The sequence below is a fragment of the Tympanuchus pallidicinctus genome, unplaced genomic scaffold, assembly GCF_026119805.1.
Source record: "Tympanuchus pallidicinctus isolate F22 unplaced genomic scaffold, pur_lepc_1.0 scaffold22, whole genome shotgun sequence".
In the NCBI taxonomy this organism is placed as follows: Eukaryota; Metazoa; Chordata; class Aves; order Galliformes; family Phasianidae; genus Tympanuchus; species Tympanuchus pallidicinctus.
In genome coordinates this window covers 10,097,745-10,117,542 of record NW_026294739.1, presented here as the reverse complement: position 1 = coordinate 10,117,542, position 19,798 = coordinate 10,097,745, and the positions used below count along the sequence as shown (strand labels likewise).

The 19,798-nt window shown below is 36.2% G+C and overlaps 1 protein-coding gene across 1 annotated transcript in view; it reads left to right on the top strand.

Annotated features, from left to right (window-relative positions):
- SLC9A9 (solute carrier family 9 member A9) overlaps positions 1-19,798 on the top strand; it is a 171,051-nt gene that overhangs the window by 75,470 nt on the left and 75,783 nt on the right. Inside the window, 3 exon segments of the mRNA XM_052685348.1 lie at positions 13,089-13,202; positions 15,505-15,616; positions 19,314-19,467. Coding sequence (XP_052541308.1) covers positions 13,089-13,202; positions 15,505-15,616; positions 19,314-19,467 — 380 coding nt within the window.

Here is a 19,798-nt window from a genome sequence, read left to right as displayed (position 1 = left end):
CTTCCAGCATAAGCTCCAAATCCACAGCATCTCTGAGGATAGTTCAAAAACTCATCTGAATTCTTCTAATTTATTTTCTATTCCAGATTTCCCTTTCACACATAGCTGTTTCAGTGAGATCCGCACTCCCCTTTTCTTCCCTTCCCCCCAAGTATTATCTTGAAGAAAATTTACTAAACCACACACTTTATCATCATCATAATTATGTACGACATTATTGCATTACAAATGGATATTGTTGCTAAGACCGATGGCCTCATTCCCAAATTAAATCATTTTTATTGCTATTTACTGGCCAAAAAAAGATGACTTTTTAGTTCATTTATATAATTATTCCAGGGCACTCTATCTTTTTTTTTTTTTTTTTTTTTTTTTTTTTTTTTTACAATATGACTGGTCTTTCAGTATGGACTGGCAAGCTGCAGTGCGCACTAACAAGACAATGAGTTGGGACTGAAGTTAAACTAATAAAAAAAATCAGAAATGGGCTATAAAACTGTAAATCAAACTGAGAAATCAGGTTATTTGCCTAAAGACTAATGCTTCTTCCCTATTGTCTTGCATAATTTTATTTACAATTTCTACTGCCTATTAAAATTTCATAGCTCAATGATAAAATCCAGTATACAGTGACAGTGTTTGAGGCTGTGCTGCTGAGTTCTGCATTTCTCATAATACCTCATCATTTGCTCTAAAGAGCACATGAGAAAAAAGACAGGTATGATTTTCTTCATATAATAATATCAAATTAAAGCCTACCTTTTGTTCTTAAACAAGAATTTGAAGCTCTATTAAGAGCACCTGTTAAAGGACGCGATATAATTATTAGTCCCCATGTATTCTTTATTATCCAGTCCATCACTGCCTAACATCTGATAAAAGAGAAATATTACATTTTAAGGATCTGAAACTTACAGAAGCTGAAAGTAGCAGGTAATGTAGATGTTGTCATAGACAACGGATCATTTTAACGCTGCCATAAGATGAAAGATTTAGTGAAAACACAGATTTTAGAGAGTTTTCATTCGATCCAAATGTCCCAAGTCTCACTAAATATTGATACAAATTCTCCCTGTGTTCTTACTGCTTGTTTATTATCGTGAGTAATGTTTAATGGTAGTATTTTTAAGTCATCATCATCAACCTGATTAACATCATAATGACTGTAGCATTAAAATTGACACCCCTTCCATGCCAACAAGATTTGGTCAGAGAGCTCTTGAGCTCAATGCATATAGTTTAATTTGTCCAGTATATCTTCAGTGAAGGAGAAAGTGGTACTGCTAACACTTTATCAAAAGTTATTTGATCTTGTGCAGTTTCATTTAGAATTATTTACAGCCACTAGTATAACCTCACAAAAAGCTGCAGGCAAATATCTGCTTCCAAATCTTAGGACGTTATAGTCCAGATTTCACACTGGGTACCTCAGAGTTACAGTTCTATTGGTCTGATTTGCTCAGGTACAAGTAAATCAGGGACTAGACAGGATGTTGCTAGATAAAGAGAAATTACCTGTTTGCTGACAGTGGGCAGACCATAAATTTGTACAGCTCAGCTCTCGAAGAGGACTCATGGACAATACTGTATCTTCCACAGGAAGACAGATATTCTTAACTATATTTTTATTTTTTTTTGTCTCCACACTGCAGCATTTTCACTCAAACACCAGGTGTAGATCAGCATATTTTCCTAATGATGAAGTATTAAGAGAAGTTTTTAACTTTTTCTAACAGCTATAAATATCCAACAGACTTATGAGTTAGCTCATTTCCTAGTTTTTTTTGTTTTGTTTTTTTTTCCCTCCCTTTAATTTCATGGGATAAACACAATGAAGAGGCCAAAGAACAGAGCAATGCCTCTCTTTGGATAAATGCACAAAGGTCTTTGCTTTCAGACAAGATACTGCGCCAGAAAGTTATAAATTCTGGAAAGGAAATTAAGAAACCCATCTCCTATGGAAGCAGTGGAAAGTACAGCAAGTTACGTCAGCCAACAAGGGATTATGTTGCATACTACCCTACCTGTCTCCATTTATTCCACCAGTCTAATCCTTGTTTATGTAGTGACCTCTGAAACACTTGTATCTATCAAGTTCATGAGAGCTGCTTTCTGAAATTAAGTGCAAGAGCCTTTCTTACTGCATTATTTGTTAAACAGTTACTGTTCCTGATAGCAAACCATTTGGTGAACACCTGCCCTTACAGAGAAAAGCTTCTGGCCTGATTCTTCAGCTGCTCTGGGAGTGCAGTATGTACAAGATGTCATGTTAAGATTTCGGTGGCCCTTCACCTTCAAAGTCTTTACACAAGCTTGAGAACAGGGCAAAGGTAAAAATGAGAACTGCATAATTTCTGAGAAACTTTAAAGGAGCACTTGATGTTAGTAGAACTACTTCAGCAAATTAACTGATGCTGAAGGATTGAAAATTCAGACTGCAATCTTAGTTCTTTGCCCACTGATGGACATAGTACTGATTTATTCAAATTTTCATCTCCACACTTTAATGCAGACATGATTATCTCTGATTGTGGAAAGTCATCACCTTGTAGAGAAGTAGCTAATATCATCTGAAAATCTCTTTAAAATACATTTAGTTTTCAAAATTTGTTAAGCCCATTTATGACATAGCTATACATTTTTCATCAAGTTCAGGATTAATCAGCTATTTTCTGTATCAGAAATTGACCTGTATTGCAGGCAGTTGGGTGTAGCAAAATATCTAATTTTTTAACTCATCAAAAATGAATTCAAATCAGTATAGTCTCTCGACCCTGATCTGCTACTAAGCAGCCTTGACACATTTTATAGTTTGCTGTTCCACTTTTAGTTATAGACTGAAGCAAACTGGAACATATCTGAACAAATCTGAACAGCAGAATATCACTTAGAAAGTCAAGTACCACAATGAATAAGTCCAGATCTACTGGAAGAGGGGGGGAAATCTCTAAATTAAAGGACTGGTTCCTGAATAGCATCAGACTGCTTAATAAAATAAGTATTCTAAAGGAATGGAGGTAGCTAGAGTCAGCTTTTAGCTGACTGTGTCCAGGTGAAACACCATTACTGTGAACTAGTCATTCTACTGCAATTCTGCTGGCCTATCACTGTAAACAAGTTACAGAAAAGTAGAATGACAATTTGAACAACAGATCTCCTCTCTCTGGATACACAATGTAGTACTATTCTTCAAGATTCTTATCAGCTGTCATTTCCTAAGAGAAGAAAGAGCATACTGCAAATTCTGCTCCAGTGGCAGATTGCTTTCACCTGAGTTTGTAGCTGTTGTTAGAACACACCAGGAGTGCAGCTTCTGTTTGTCTTCCCTGTGAAAGAAGGGGAGTGGCAGTGGAGATGGCCTTGTCCTACTACAGCCACAGGTACACCCATGTGCGGCTCTCAGGGGTCCCACTCTGGACATCCTGCACTTAACCTTTGTTAGGGAGAGGCACAGGAAGCAATAATGCAGTGCCCCATAGCTTAAAGCCTCCACAGTCATGTAGGACACACATGCCCTGCGTAGACCTGCTATTTCCATGAATCGTTAATCTTTAAGAAGTAAAACATTTACAACTATGAATATTTCTCAAGTGTATAGCCTATATTAATTTATCTCTGCATACTATTTTCTGTTATTAGATATTGGATTGTTTATAGATAATTAGTTTACACCTCTAGGAAGAAAAGGCCACAAAAATGTAATGTCTCTTACAGTTCAGACACCTGACTTTTAAAAAATTCAAGAGTATTTCCAGGCTGAGGAAAACCCCACTTAGAGCAAAATGTCTTTGATAATTAGCAAAGCACCACAGCAAATAATTCTCATTTTGAAATGAACAGCCTAATTGGCAGCTGTTGTTGTGATTTGTTGAGGAACATTACTTAAGAAAAAATGACCTTTCAAGTACTGAGAGATCAGATGTGTCCACATAAGTGATTGGCAGAGACAAATTTATTTTGAAACAACACTACCACCAGTACTACATTCTGATCATTCTTTGCATGAGCGCTATACACTAAAAGGCATCCCACAATCACAGTGCCTATGGGAACATTTCTTACTAGAATGGTTTTTCCATTAGCTTCTGAGGTACACAGTATCAGTGAGATCTAGTACTGGCTGAAATAAGATGACATATTTGATGGTTAATACTGTGGGAAGAAACCGGAAATTCTGTTTATCTTATACATGACACTCAGATCTGGCACACACACAAGAAAGAGGGAAAGATTCTAGCCTAAGGGAGCCAATAAAATGCAATGAAATGCAAGTTTGTGTCTAGCATTGAACAGGTTGCATGCCTAAAGTATGTTGTCTCATTTTAGTGGAGACTGAACCTAAAGTTAGGCCTGATGTACGCCATCCCCTTGTTTCTCATGGTTCTATTTCTGCAGTAGAACAACCACTGAATCCCAGCTTACTTGAGACCACACAAGTTCACACTCAAAAGCATTAAAGACAAGACTGGTGCTTCAGCCAGTACTGCTCAGGAAGGAGTTCAGATGACCACGTTACAGTGGTCAGTGCCGAGGTCTGAAGCATCTATTTCTCATAACAAGAAGGAGCTAGTTTTGCTCAAAATTAACACTTTGGAAAAGTTTACATTAGGAAAAAAACAGCTGCGCTTATGTCTTATATCACATGTACTCTTTTTTTTTAAGCAACAAAACATATAGCAAAGCCTCCATTTTGCAGCTATTCAAAATGAACAGGGGGAAAGCAGCACTTCTGCCTGCTCTCTAATCTGAAATTTAACCAACACTCAGACACTGAAATCATGGCAGAAGAATGTATCGGGTCTCCATATTCCCTGACCTTCTGGCTATTTTCTGTCCTTCCACAGAGATCAAGGAATCCTTTTTCTTTTACAAGAGAAAAATTATAAAACATGAAAAGGTTGCAAACACAGGAAAAGGAAGAACAGCTTATGCTGCGTTTAGCACATGGCCATTAGGAATAGATATCTGGAATTGTTCAGGAGTTTCTTCTAATTTTGAGACACTTGAAACACTCTAAGACTCATATTGAAAACAAGAAGTCTCAGTAATAGAACCTTCTAAAAGTTCAAAAGATCATATATGCTTTGGTATTCACTAGGCTTTAGCCTAGTAACCCCTCAGTCTAGCTCCTCACTCTCATCTTGTGCTTTCTCTCCCAACTTAGAGGTTTACCTCCTGAGCCACTGATGAGCTCCAGCTGCACGACCAGCATGCTGACTTAGTGATCGTCCATCTCAGGAACACACTGCTAACTCAGTGCATCTGTACACAGCCAGTGGGTTGCCCTAGTTTCTAAATTGCCTTCTTATCTCAAACTGAATATGCACCGCGTGCATAGTGTTTGTAATAATCATTACCTTTAAAATGGATTGGGATTGACAGAAGTGTGCAATGAATTCCAGTTTTATACAGAGTTATTTTCTGTGTTTAGCAGAAAAAGCTGAACATTGGGCATATTCCAGATGCATTATTTGACCAGATGCACCATAAAATCTTATGGAACCCTGCAGAACAGTATAATCTATAAAGAAAGCTAAAGCTGCTTACTGTATGGGTTTAACAGGAAGAATGATGACACAAGAAAATCTTGATTTCTATAAAAGGAATTTTACTACCATGTCCTTCAACCTGAATATCTCAACAAAATCCTTCGTTATCTGACTGATGTTCGTGATTTCTTAATCATGCTTAAAGAATGTTAATCTTCCATCTCCTTACGTACATCTCCACATGAATTTATGTGAAGATGCCTTTACTGTTTTCTCTTTTTTTACCTATGAGCTACAAGCTGGATGGTAGGCAGCTAGGAAACATTGCTGCAAGTAAGCTGAGAACAGTAGGCTTTGTAACTACAGTACATGAGTAATTATCTAAAAAAAAAAATAAAATAAAAAATAAAAAAAAATAAAAATAAAAATAAACCTTTATTTTCACAAGAGGAAATGAGAAATGCTGCTATCCTGAGTATATTCAATACTTCACTGAAAATATTTATTTCATACAGAAATCTTGTCTGTGTATCCATTCCATACCATATTTGTTAATCTCCACTTTACTCTGTTTCTGCATACCAACTTCAGTATCTCCTTAATTCAGAATGCGCAGATTTACCCTGACCTCATTAGCTGCTATCAAGTATGTCTTATCATTAATCAGTATCTTGTAAGGAGTAGTACCTTCAAGTATCTTCCACCCACACAGACCCAGGAATAAAAACAGTATTTTGGATACATGAAGAACAGATCTTCTCTTGAAGCACAAAGGACAACAGTTTTCCTTCATTTTGCTTAAGCACAGAAACTGGAAAATACAAATGCTCAAATGTAATTCATACCTTGAAGAAATCCAGCACTGTAGTGAAAGCAGTTCTTCTATAGAGAAACTTGTCTTCTTGAAAAATGATGTTACTCTTTATGCTAGTAGAATAGGAGAGCACGAGGCCATATGCAAAACAGCTTCCGAATGGTTTCATTGAATTTTTTTACAATATGTTTATACATTAAACTTTTTCCTTCAATTATTAATAAAGTTCTTTGATTATTATAGTTTACTCTTCACAGCACAGAAGCAGATGCCAGCCATTAGCTAACACATACCAACCAGAATTAAAACCTACAGGCCAATTTCTCACTGGAACAGAGCGGAATGCGTATGGGAATTCCAAAATGAGTTGCATGCTGTATTTTATTTTTAAGAAAGAGTCAGAAATGAGTCTCTCACTCTATACAGAAAATTGTATGGGACAATGTAAGCTACTGCAAAGCCAGAAACATGACTCATATTGCAATGCAGATTGTGCAACTTCATGTCTGTCACCACATCTCTTAATCTTCTCACAAGAGCTTTGAAGAACAACCTCCAGACCATTTCCCCTTACTGTGAATAGGTAGCACTTATCTCCAGTTTTTAGGTCTGTGTTCTGCAAAGATCCAGCCTTGGGTATCAGCTCTGTAAAGCACATCTTCTAGCGTTGTGAACTTCCTCTAAGCATGTTGACCATCAAACCAAGTCCCTTCCTAATTATGGCTATGTCATCATCACTGCAAATGGTGAATGCATAGAGAGGGGAAAAAACCAACAACACAAAATCAAATACTGGCCTATGAAAACATTATGCCTCATCATGTAGAGCTGAAACAGACAAGAGTGTGGCTTACCATCACATTCTTAAAGTATATTTGGTTACTTTTATTTTTAAATTGCAATTTATTTCAATTCCTGTGGCCTCTCCTTCTGCCGATAGCACTTTCACACTGCACAGACTATCCTGGGCAGTGGGAGGCCTGAAGGAGTCTGAGCTGTTGTGTGATTTCCAGCATTAACAAACTACTGTTGACAAAGGTCCATCGCAATCTCAAATATGTTTTGTACATCACTGCTTTTCAGTTATGCTGACAACGTGTCACTCCCTGCAAAATTCAGTATCAACTAAAATAACTGTACAAAAGAACTGTTTCAAAATATGTAACACTAAAACTCTCATACAATGAACTGCAATAGGAAGAAAATAGATACAAGAAAATAAGGCAGTATAACCCATCTATATAGAGACTGCACAGCTGTGTTTCCATTACATGATTAATGGATTTTATACCCTCAAAAGAGACATTTGTACCAAATGGTAGCACAGTGCAAGAAATACTAAACAGCTAACTGGAGCTCATCAGTTTCTCATGCTGCCATCTGTGAAAATCATCAAGGGCTAGAACACCCTTAGTCAAAAATCTTTAAAATTACATGTCTATGTCACAACTAGGATTCAAAGAAATGTCCTTTTATTTCTCAGAATACAGATCTGCTTCCATTCAGAAAAGAACAGAAAAAGTCTCCTCTAAGCTTGTGCATCAGTTTTGAACTTTTGACTTTTACTTCTGCTTGTCTCACTAATTTAAGGGTGGTCAAAACCTTTTACCTCCAGTCAACTTCTAAAGAGTTGTGAGTGTTTGATAATTCAAAATAGACATTTGGCACCCTCAGAAACTTACACTCATGCCATGACTAATACCTTTCTTGAAAAACCATTTCTCTGGATGAGGTGCCAAATGATACTTCTCTATTCCACTCGCCTTCCACATTCCTGCAGTAGAACTGAAGATTAAAAAAAAAAAAAAAAAAAAAAAAGCTCTTTGGTGATTGTTTCCAATTTGTGAACCAAATAACTTAGAAGTTCTAGGAGCATCAGCATCATCCTTTCTGTCTTGGCAATACTTTCCATTAAGGTGACACTCTCAGGTCACTTTTAGGAACAACTTAATGGCCAATTTATAGCTGTGAAAGCTATTTCTTCTGCAGGAAAGGAAGACAAACATCTAAAAGGTTCCCTGTGTTGCAGATGTGTTCAGAAAAAAACAGTTTACAGAAATCCCCTTTCTATGCAACTTAATTACAAGAATTATGATAGAATCATTAATTTTTCTGCAACTAGGTCTGAAGTTTATTGAAGTCAGCATATAAATTCTCATGAGGTTCTGAATCCGGTATATTATCACAAGCGCATACCAACATTTCAACAGCTCTTCATGCTTTATTCATATAAGTAGCAAATATATTGAGTGTTAAATTTTGAACAGTGTCTCTTGTCAATTAATTGATAAAAGAATAAAGTTCTTTCTGAGGGCTGATTTTAATCATGCAATTAAAGATTTGGCAGATTCCTTGTAAATATTAGCATCCTATGCTTTCTTTCACCCTGAGGTCAAACATTTTTTAGAAGTTCTGTGCATTTTATTTTTAAAATCTTTCTCCGTTGCTCTCATTGATTGAATAGTTTTAAAAAAATGAAAAAGATTTCAATTTATCTTCCTAATTTTCAACATTTTTTGGTTTAAACTTCTTTCATTCAGCAAAGCCACCCCAGAGCTCTGAATTTAAGAAAGGATTTGCCTTAATGTCTGGAACAAACGTTTTTCCTTACTGTCAGAAGTTAGCATGTTTTTATGCCATATCTATCTTCTTAAAAACAGAGTTTTGGAAGTGAGGTGTAGAGTATGCCACAAAGAATAATCACACTGTATAAATGCAAAATATCGTTGACCTTTCCTCTCCCTCGATGCTGACATTTTCTTTTATTTCTTTCTCCTTTTAGTTTCCCCACTTCTTCCACGGGCTTTAGAAATCTTTTACATCTCCCAGCTTTAAAGAGAAATAGAAAGTTATTGCGTGCCTTCCATAAATTTATTGGGATGAAATTAATCAAATCCAGTAGCAAAGTCTACTGATTAAAAAAAAGAGACCAGAACTGCTCAAGACATAGAAAGAAAACTTGTAAGAATTTTCCTGTTAGTGTTTCTAACCTCACAGTCAAATATGCTCAGATATCAAAATTGTTACCAAATACAAGTTATAGTCTATCATGAATTTCAGTTAGTTTTACTAATTCTTCATTTAAGCCTGTTATTCTAGAGACAAGCACTATATCACTATGCTGCAAAGATTCATTACAGCTGTATAAATGATTTCAGGCAAGAACTTCAAATTCAAGCATTCCTTTTCAGATTTTGAAACCTTTAATCAAAAGAGAAAGATTAAATAAAGCAATTACATTATAATAAAGACTTCTACAATCTTAGAAAAATACGATAGCCTGCATACTCAGAGCACTTTAATTCAAAATAGGGAAAAGCAATTTTCATCAGCTATTGATTTATCAATATCCTTGACTTCATGAACTTTTTTTTTTTTTTTTACAGTTGTGTTCTAATTAAATAGCATTATTCAATCACCAAATTTTATAACCATCACTTAAAACTGACTGCTTGGGATTTTTATTTTTTTTTAAATAGCTCTGTCACCACCGTTTCTTTCCTGCAAAGTATAACCAATTTTACATCTCAGATCCCCAGCTGATCTGAGACTGTTGCAATTTTGCCTGCTTTAATGTTGCATAAGGATATATTCCTGTCAGATATAACCCATGTACTGGTGGCATTTCTCCATGTTCTATCTTAACCGTATATCTGTAAGAGGTGAATGGCATTCCTACAGCCGGTATTAAATGGAGGAATATAATATCGCCATGAGGGAAGTAAAATTCACTGAGGTTTGCAGGAAGCTCTTGCAGGTGTCATTCAGGTTTTACCCAATACTCTCACACTAATATTACTCCCCTGAGATCAAAGAGTGAAGTTAGTAATTCTGCTCTTACCCAGTACTCCTACAAACTTTACTCTCTTGAGATGAAAGAATGCTCTTTGAAATATTAATATTTGAGAACTGTTACATTTTCCATTTCCTCAGCCATAAAGGGATTGTGGTATAGAATATGTTCATTTTCTCTTTCAAAGAATTCTATTTTTACTACTGTTGAGATGGAAATATGTGTTCCATCTTCCAGGTGCACTAATTACTTACCAAGATAATCTCTCTAATGCTCAGTGAAAATTGAAGTAGTTTTATAAAATGGATCAACTTGCAAAACCTACTCTGGTGAAATTTCCCTATTCAGGAATCTCACTTAACTGTGAGGGATAGAGAAAAGGAAGAAAAAGAAGGTTCTTAGATAAGCTTAGTATTTGCAGTAAGACCTGAAGTGTAGATAATTTACACTCATTCCTCTCTCTACCAGTAAGTAACTAAACTCTAAGTGACTCTTCCCAGAAGACTATGCCAACTTCAAATAGACTTTTTTAATATCTCTGTGCCCTTATAATGACTAATTATAGTAATAAAAAACAACAGCATATTTATTGAATTGTGAGTTTTTAAATGCCTAAATACTATCTTAATTTTAATAGACATTTTTCATATCAATCTTTTGTAATATCCACTCATTACAGAAAAAAGAATTCAAGTAACGCAACAAGCAGTGTCACTAATTTACTGAGCTAGCACCTGAATCCAGTGCCCAGACTGTGCTCATAGTTTTTTTGTTTGTTTTTTGTTTTTTTGGGTTTTTTTGTTTTGTTTTTTTGTTTGTTTTACTCTAAACTATACTCTGAGATGTATTGATATTACTTCAAATTTATTAATAATTTATTACAATTTTTTTTTAGACCTACAAGCAAATGTATAGACTTCACAGAGAAGTTAAAATTGTATATTACAAATGAGAGGTTATTCTGTTTTATACAGAAAAGTAAATTCATGCCATGTATATACTGAAATGGTTTCTAGTATAATTTTCTGGTAGCCCTAGGGAAATTAATGGCAGCATACAATCATTTTAATGCCAATTTCATTTAAAGTAGAAAGAGGTTAGTTGGCTGTGTGGGAGGCAAGGGAAGAGAATTTATGGTTATGAACAAAATACTTAAGTTCTTCGTCTAGACAAGATTGCTGAGAGAAAAGGATTGAGAAGCCTAAAATCAATAATGCCATGAAAACACTTCAGGCAAGAGTCAAGAGCATGAATCTACTGTTGAAGACTATTGAGAAAACATATAGCAAAAAACAGTGATACAGAAAGTCTATTTTCCTTCAAAAACTATACATCAAAAAAGTTTGAAAATGTTTTGGAAACTACTAGCAGCAGATTAATTTTACATTAAAGTCTAAAACAAGATTTTGTAATGAAGAGTGAAACATCACCCAGCTTTGAAACCACTGACAAAACTTTATCTTATCCCAGCAATTAAAGCATACAGCGCGACTCCTCAGTGATGCCCCTTCCTCAAAAGATTTTTATAGGTTACATGCCTATAGGTATATGTAAATCCTGTCATGCCACTCCTGCAAGACTGTTTAAATGATTAGAAATATTTGTTATGTGACAAGCCCACAAAGAAACAGAAGTATATTCATCCACTGTATGGAAATGCAAAGATATGTGATAATCCTTATTGGTTTCTAGGTCTCATAAATTGAGTCTTTTTGACAAGTATTTTTTCACTGAAATTTAATTTAAGCTTGAATAATTTAAGTTGATTAAATTGCAAATATTTCTTGTATTTGTTCTCATGTTGTTCATCAGTGCAGTGCTAAACAGAGACTATAGAGTGTGAGCTTGGGATAACTGATGGTGCTGCCATGGGGTCCACAATATCCTCCCATATACTACCAGGCTTTATGCCTCTTTCCCCGTGAAAGTTGTTGTAAATAATGATTCTGACAGCTCTCATTTTTCCTTTGTTAGATCTTAGTGACTGCTATTAGATATTTATTTTTAGAAGCACAAACATATTACACAAAGTACATAAGCCCGTGGAAGATGAAGAAAATGTCTCCATAGTAACATTTCTGGTAGAATGATTTATGACTGTTTGTAGACAGATCAACAAACTTTGGCCCTAATTCTGTATCTCCTGAGCCCAGATGTGATTTCAGAAGTGTAAATCCTCATCTTCTCTCCTCTCTAGATAATCAGCAACAATGCTTTTTTTTTTTTCCAGATGTGAAGAAACATGAAAATTTATATTTGATATTAGGCTTTATATAATCAGCTGCAAGGGCAATCAGGAACATCCCTCAAGGCAAATGTTCATTTTGGCTTTGTTTATTCAGTGGGTTTTTTGTTTGTTTTTATTTTGTTTTGTTTTTCAGGATAAATCCTACCATAATATTGTATTTTAGGCTTATCTTATAATACATTTAGATCTATCCTAAATACAACAACACTGGTTTGAAATGAGTACTTCATACATATGTTCAAAAAAGGCAATAAAATTCTCACCTACAGAATAATATTCATGATGATAAAGAGCATCACGCTATATTTTAAAGGCAGAGGTTCTTTAAAAATGCACTCAGGAATTTTTTTGTTTGTTTCTTGGCATTACTGCACCATCCCCATTACTGTAGTGTGGTTCCTTCAGCCAGGTTCTGAGCCATTTCGCAGGTTCACCTGTGTAAACATGACCAAAGCTAAATCCCCTCAGCTTCTTTGCAGTTTGCATTGAAGGCTGTATAACTTATTTTCTGTTCCTGTATTTTACGTGTTCATACCAAGCTTTACTACACAAATCAGAAATCTAAAGTGAAGTCACTCACTATACATAATGCTAAATGGTTTTCAAATTCCCCCATGAAATTGGTTTGATTCCTGATCCCTTAATATAAATGTATATATATATATATATATAAATATTCCAAGATAACTTTGTGATAAAAAATGATTAGTTAATCACTAGTCCTAATTATGTTCTCTCTTTCAGCTGTTTGAGTTCATGAATTTCTTAGCTGAGAATGTCATCTTCTGTTACATGGGACTTGCTCTGTTCACCTTTCAAAACCATATCTTCAAGCCTCTTTTTATATTTGGTGCATTTGTATCCTTTGTCCTGAAGAACTCTTCATCTATCCAAGTGCATATTTACATTCGTGTGTATGTATAGATGTGTGCTCCATGTTTAAGAAATTAGAAGTCAACAGGCAAACCCATCAGCTCCTTAGATCCCCAAAAACCTAATTTTTATCATGTCCAAAGAATTCAGCTTTATTATGTGTATCTGGAAATCTGGTTTGATGCACATATGCTGGTGGCCCTACAACTGCTGCTGCTGTTTTACAGACACGCCATCTCCACACAGAAATGTACCAACCATAAGCAGAACTTTCCCAATGCTACCTAAATTATATTAAGTCCCAAGAAATAAATTAACAGCTGAGCATTTCTCAGATCTTCCCTCTTTTGTAGGTGATATTTCTAGTACACACAGAATTATTTATATCATGTGTGATAGAGATACAAGTAGGAAGTCTTGTCTTGGTTTCTGCCATTGTTTCTCAGCCAGTCCATTACCCACTTACACAGTGATATCAATTCTTTTCTCTTTAATCGCTCACATAATGATTTTTCTTCAACTCAAAGCAGCAGCCCTTTTGCTCATCACTTTTTGATGAACAGTTGAAGCTTTGAAATTTGGGATTACATAGTTTACTTGCAGTAAATCTTTATGCAATTTCTGAATGATTAAGGTCTGCATCACAGTTCTGCTGGCAAAACATTGGTTGAAATGACAGAACAGGTCACAGGAGCAACCACCACCACAACACAAATGAATCCTGCACTCAGCATAAGGAGAAAGTGGAATATGAGAGAAGATCTCAGCAGCCCAGCTGAAAGCCTGTGTTGCAGAGCACCATCAGGACCTCAGCCTGTTTCCTCTCAAACTAGCCTGGAAAAGTACAGAGCAAGTGAAGCAACAGCTGCTAATGCTTGTTCTTCCAAGGTATGTGAGAGTTCTAAGCAAGCACTTGGCATCACAGATAAGATGCACTCAGCTCAAGTGCTTCATTGATTCTCCAGTACACAGCATGTCTCAGACTCTTACAACCATAATTGAGCCCTAAGAATCACAAGACAGAGAAAAGAGGGAACCTGCTAAATAAGTGTATAAGGCTTTATGGTTCTTTTATTTAATCTGAAATAACCATGTTCACAAGAATCACAAGGTTGGAAACGACCTATAAGATCATCCAGTCCAACTGTCTCCTCATCACCGTTGCCACCACTAGCAATAACCATATCACACAGCACGTCATCCAGGCGCCTCTTGAACACTGCCAGGGACGGTGACTCCACCACCTCCCTGGGCAGCCATTCCAGTGCCTGACCACTCTCTGAGAGAAGAAGTTCTTCCTTATGTCCAACCTGAACCTCCTCTGATACAACTTGCGGCCATTGCCCCATGTCCTGCTCGTTGCCTGGGAGAAGAGGCCAGATCCCTCTTCACCACAACCTCCCTTCAGGAGGTTGTAGAGTGTAATGAGGTCTCCCCTGAGCCTCCTCTTCTCCAGACTGAACAATCCCAGCTCCCTCAGCCGCTCCTCATAAGACTTGTGCTCCAGACCCCTCACCAGTTTTGCTGCCCTTCTCTGAAGACGCTCCAGGATCTCAACATCTTTCCTGTAGTGAGGGGCCCAAAACTGAACACAGTACTCGAGGTGCGGCCTCACCAGTGCTGAGTATAGGGGGATGATCACCTCCCTGCTCCTTCTGGCCACACTATTTCTGATGCAGGCCAGGATGCCGTTGGCCCTCTTGGCCACCTGAGCACACTGTCGGCTCATGTTCAGCCGAGCATCAACCAACACCCCCAGGTCCTTCTCTTCTTAAAGTTACTTTTGTGATAGTTCCACATAATATACATAACAAAAAACTCCTTTTGAAAAATTTCCAAAGTGAAAGAAAAAAAAGTGCTGGACATAGACTATAGGAGCAGTCAGGAAACAAGAAAGTAATCACGTCCAAAAGCATATTATTTTCAAATTGCTGCTGAAGAAGATAATGCCATCACTGAAGTCGATGACAGTGATTCAGCTGAAGAACTGTAGATGAAGTCATGTGATACAAATGTAATGAGTGAAAGTAGAGTGATTGAAGTGGGATATGTAATGATGAATTTGAAACCAGGATGTCTAGTGAAGTCAGCTTCTGCCACTACACAGTTCTATAATACAATTGGAACCAGAAGGATATGGTACGTAAAACAAAGGGAGATAATCTCATTTTTATTTCAATTACACATCAAGAATAACTATGTAGAAATACTAGATTTAAGTTAGCTCCATTGTTTTGGCTTTTTTTCAGTAGTTCCTCCTCTATTTTCCTCAACATCTTAATTTTAGCTGGCAGTCTTTGTAGCAAGAGCTTGCAACATATATCCACTTACTTTCCTTTTGAATTTTGGTCGAAAACAAAAGATTCCCAGGAATTTTCAACACATGATGATGTTTTCAGGTAAGTGAAATTTTGGTATTGTTCCTGTTCCCAGTCACCTCTAGCTAGAAGTATTAAGTCACTGTCTTAGAATTCAAGATAGCCGCCTCAAAGCCACTGAAGGAAATGGATATATTCTTGGTAATTCACTCTGCTCTGGACCTATTTTAGTTACCTTTCTTGAAAACCTATTACCCAGAAAGTCTGTCTTGTAATCAATTGCCAGTTTGGAAATACCACATTCTTATGTTGGGTTGTTTGAGAGGCATGTATAGCGTACTGCTATACGCTGGCAGTATACTAAGAAATATCAGACTATGAGGGTGCTAGTACTGATACTCAGATCATGGTTTTCAGCAATTCTTTCTCACTTCAGGAAACAGTTTTATTCTGAAACATGACTAGGAGACATTAGCTCCACAGGCAAATTTTCCGTGTGTATTTCAGCTGTTATCTGAGAAGTTTACTTTCTAAATTCAGGTTTACTTTCAAAATTGAGGTTTTACTCTTTTAAATCTGGTTAGCATTGTAGAATTACAAAAAATCCAAGAGAAAGCCAAGTTCTATTCTCAGTGCATCATTCACTGAACTGTTAAACTCTCCGTGGGAAACTATTTTTGGACTTGCACAAGCTGCCTCCACTTGATTTTTCTTAGAGGCAATTTAGAAAAAACTCAGTTTTTTTAAGTAAGAATATTTGAGAGCTGAGAATATTTGTTCACTAAAAGACAGAAAAATGGATCCTCCAATGACATTTATGAAATCATTTTCTAAGGTTAGAAATGCAGCACTTCTTTGTCTTCTTTTGCTTTTTTATACAAAAAACCATCCCTATTTTTATAGCTTAAGTTCTTGATTGACAGCTCTGCTGTACACTGATCCATTTAGTCAGGTAACAAGAATACAATGCACCACATTTGAAGCTTCCTCATCAGGAATACTCCACATCAGGGTGCCTCATTTATGCCTATGTAATTCCATGTATTTAGAGAGCAGCACAGTAGTTCATTTCTATATCTGTTCAATACTTCTCCTGAAAGCTGCCACTGAAAATGTCAGTTAATGTCAGCTAGATTGCAGCCTGAGATGGTGACATATATCCATTAGGAACTGGCTTTCAGACTGCCTGCTCATCTACAATTGTTAGCAGTGTAAGACCTGTATGTAGATCACCCAGATAAAGCTAGCAGGTGGCTAGCTAGGTAGCTAACTAGACAAAAGCTTGCAATCATTTCTTATCCAGTTTCTAGGGACTGTTTTTTGCTTTATTTTTTCTTCAGATAAAGTATGAAATTCAAGATGTTCTAAAAAATATATCTTACTCAACAAATTTTTGTCCTCTCATCAGATTTCATTCTCCCCAGGGCTAGAGGCAGAAAACAGCCAGAAACTGAGAGAACTTGCACACATGCATTTACTTCCTAGTACAATCTAGCAGCTGAACACTGAAAATGGTAGTACTGAAAATGTCTGAAATGCAAATGTTAAAATAGTCAGAAAATATTTTTAATATTTTCCAAGGAAGACTTTAGTGAAGAGAACTTTAAAGCATCTTTTTAAAGTAAATTGCATGATCTCTAAGACCACCAATAAGGACTGACAGCCTTTTATGCTGCCAGCAGCATCACACTTCACTGAACACTTCACAGATGTGTGATTTTCCCTTTAAATTGCACTTTATAGTTGGTATTTTTTCTCAGTTAACAATAGTCGTCTTACTACAAACTGTGTACTATGGTGTCTAGTCTGCATATGGTGATCAACAGAAAAGATTACCAGAGCACAAGTTTCTGATATGAGTAAACAAGACAATGAATCTTGAGTTTGGAGGAACATGCTCATTGCCTACACAACATCAGCAGAGCTCTTGAAGCAACATTTTGGCATAATACCAGGTTTGAATAGGTCACGAAGAAAGCAAGGCTTCATGCATCATGCCATCATACACACAGGAGTGAAAACCAAATCTGGGATTGCATTTGTTTTCAATCTTACTGTTACTGAATGCACGCAACATTTAGTGTTTTCTTTACTGAGTTTCACAGTCAAGATCACCATGAATATAAGTGTCTGAAAACTAACCCTTAAGACTGAGTGGATGAATTAGGCTTGGAAGGGGATTGTGTAGCATTTTGACATATTACATTATTCATCTGTTTATCTTAGGCCTCAACCAACTCATTATAAAGGGTGAATTCACTTTCACAACAATTTTTAATCGTAACTCCTGATAAAAATCTATTGTAAATCAAAACTAGATTAGCCCTTGTATAATTCAGCCAGAGCTTCTCAAATTGAGTTCAACATCAGCTAAAACAAGGTCAGCAGTCTCTAATAGCCAGAAAAGGAAATATTTTAATGTCTTAAATTTAATTTGACCTATTCACCTAGATAAATACTTTAATTACTGAGAAGTGGCTGTTCATATGGAGGAAGGAATGAGCTACCATTAAAATGAGCTGATATTTTCCCCCCCATGAGAAAATAGTTAAGCATGAGCATCTTTGGACACATCTTTTACATAAAGCCTACTTTTTGAATTCTGTACCATATTTGTGAAAGTAGAGCTTTTAAACCTGCTGCCACTGATCTGTGCCAGCTGAGGTAACTAGCTCAGTCCTTCCTCGCAGAAACAGCTTTGTGTTGTACTCTGCTTAAACTGTATATCTTCTATACCAAATAACACATTCTAGCTGCGCACTCCTAAAAAGCTTTAGAGTTCAACTACAAAAATAGTTCTTGTTAGCAGTTAATTAAATGACTCTGCATGAACCATTAGTGTGAAATGAAAGGTTAGTTATTAGGTTTAATCTCTTCCAGAGTACTTTTTGGATTCACTGCATATTGCGTACATGTAATGGCTTTGTTCTCTGCACTTCGTTCAATTATTTTAGAAAACAATAAATTTAAACAGATAAGTGAAAATCATTGGAAAATGTAGTGTTATTTGTAGAATGCATACTGAAAAAAGCACTGATGTGCTTTCTTCTCCCCCCCTTTTTTTTTTTTAATAAATGTGTCCCTGTGCAAATTCCTATTTAGAAAGCTTTGTACTACCCACAGAGTTGTTTTTTGTGAATACTCATTGTTAGCTGTTTTAAGGTTTTTCTATAGGTATATAATTTTACAACTATTATATTATTTCAAGTATTTTCAAGTTCAGTCTACGTGTATTCTACACCCCTTTTCAGATACTTAAATTATCTATTAAAAAGTATTTACTATTTTAAAATCATATTTATATGACTGTACTTAGAACATAGATATGTTTTAAAGAAATGGAGCTTTCTACTGCCTCAAGCAAGAAATGGGTATCGGATTTAGCTACAGATTCTTTTGTTATGCCAGCCCCTTTTCTCACCTGCGCCTGATTTCACAAGTAGTTCTACTGAAGTGAATAAAACAATGCAGGGAATATATTTATTTTAAACATGTATAAAGGCCAAATTAATGTTTAATATAATGTTCAAAACAAAGACCTCAGTGGCTGTAAGACAAATGTGATTACATGTGAATATCAGAGTCGTTTTGTTGTCTACTTTTGCAAAGTTGTTCAGACTTGCATTAAACACCACACTTTCAGTTGTCTTGTGTCAGCATATTATAAATGCAATAACAGTTGAAAAATCCACCTGCCCTTGGAATTGGGTTTGGGCTGGAAAGAGTAAAATTCTATTTCTCCATCGAATAAATTTCACCATTTTCACCTGTTTTTCAGGTTTACGTGGTGCAATAGCTTTTGCATTGGCTATTCGAGACACAGAATCCCAACCCAAACAAATGATGTTCACAACAACACTGCTTATTGTGTTTTTCACAGTCTGGGTATTTGGTGGAGGCACAACACCAATGCTCACATGGCTTCAGATCAGGTTAGTACTCTTTTTACAATAATAACCATAAAAACAATGTAATCACTATGATCAGTCACTGATTTCCTACAGCTTTCTGAAACTCACAGTCTTTTTAATAGTTGGGAAGTACAAAGCAAGTACTTGGCTACCTGTTAGAAGTAGGTTCAGACCACAAGAAATAAGTTCTTCCCAACTTTATTAAGGATTTGGACCTTGGTCAGAACATCCTTATTTCCTCAGAATTTGCTTCACTAGCGGTGTTTCTAAAAACTGGGAGTAAATGAAGCAGAGTCCTCCTCACTACAGAAGAAATTGCTATGAAGGAAGCTCTTGCACTAAATTATAAACG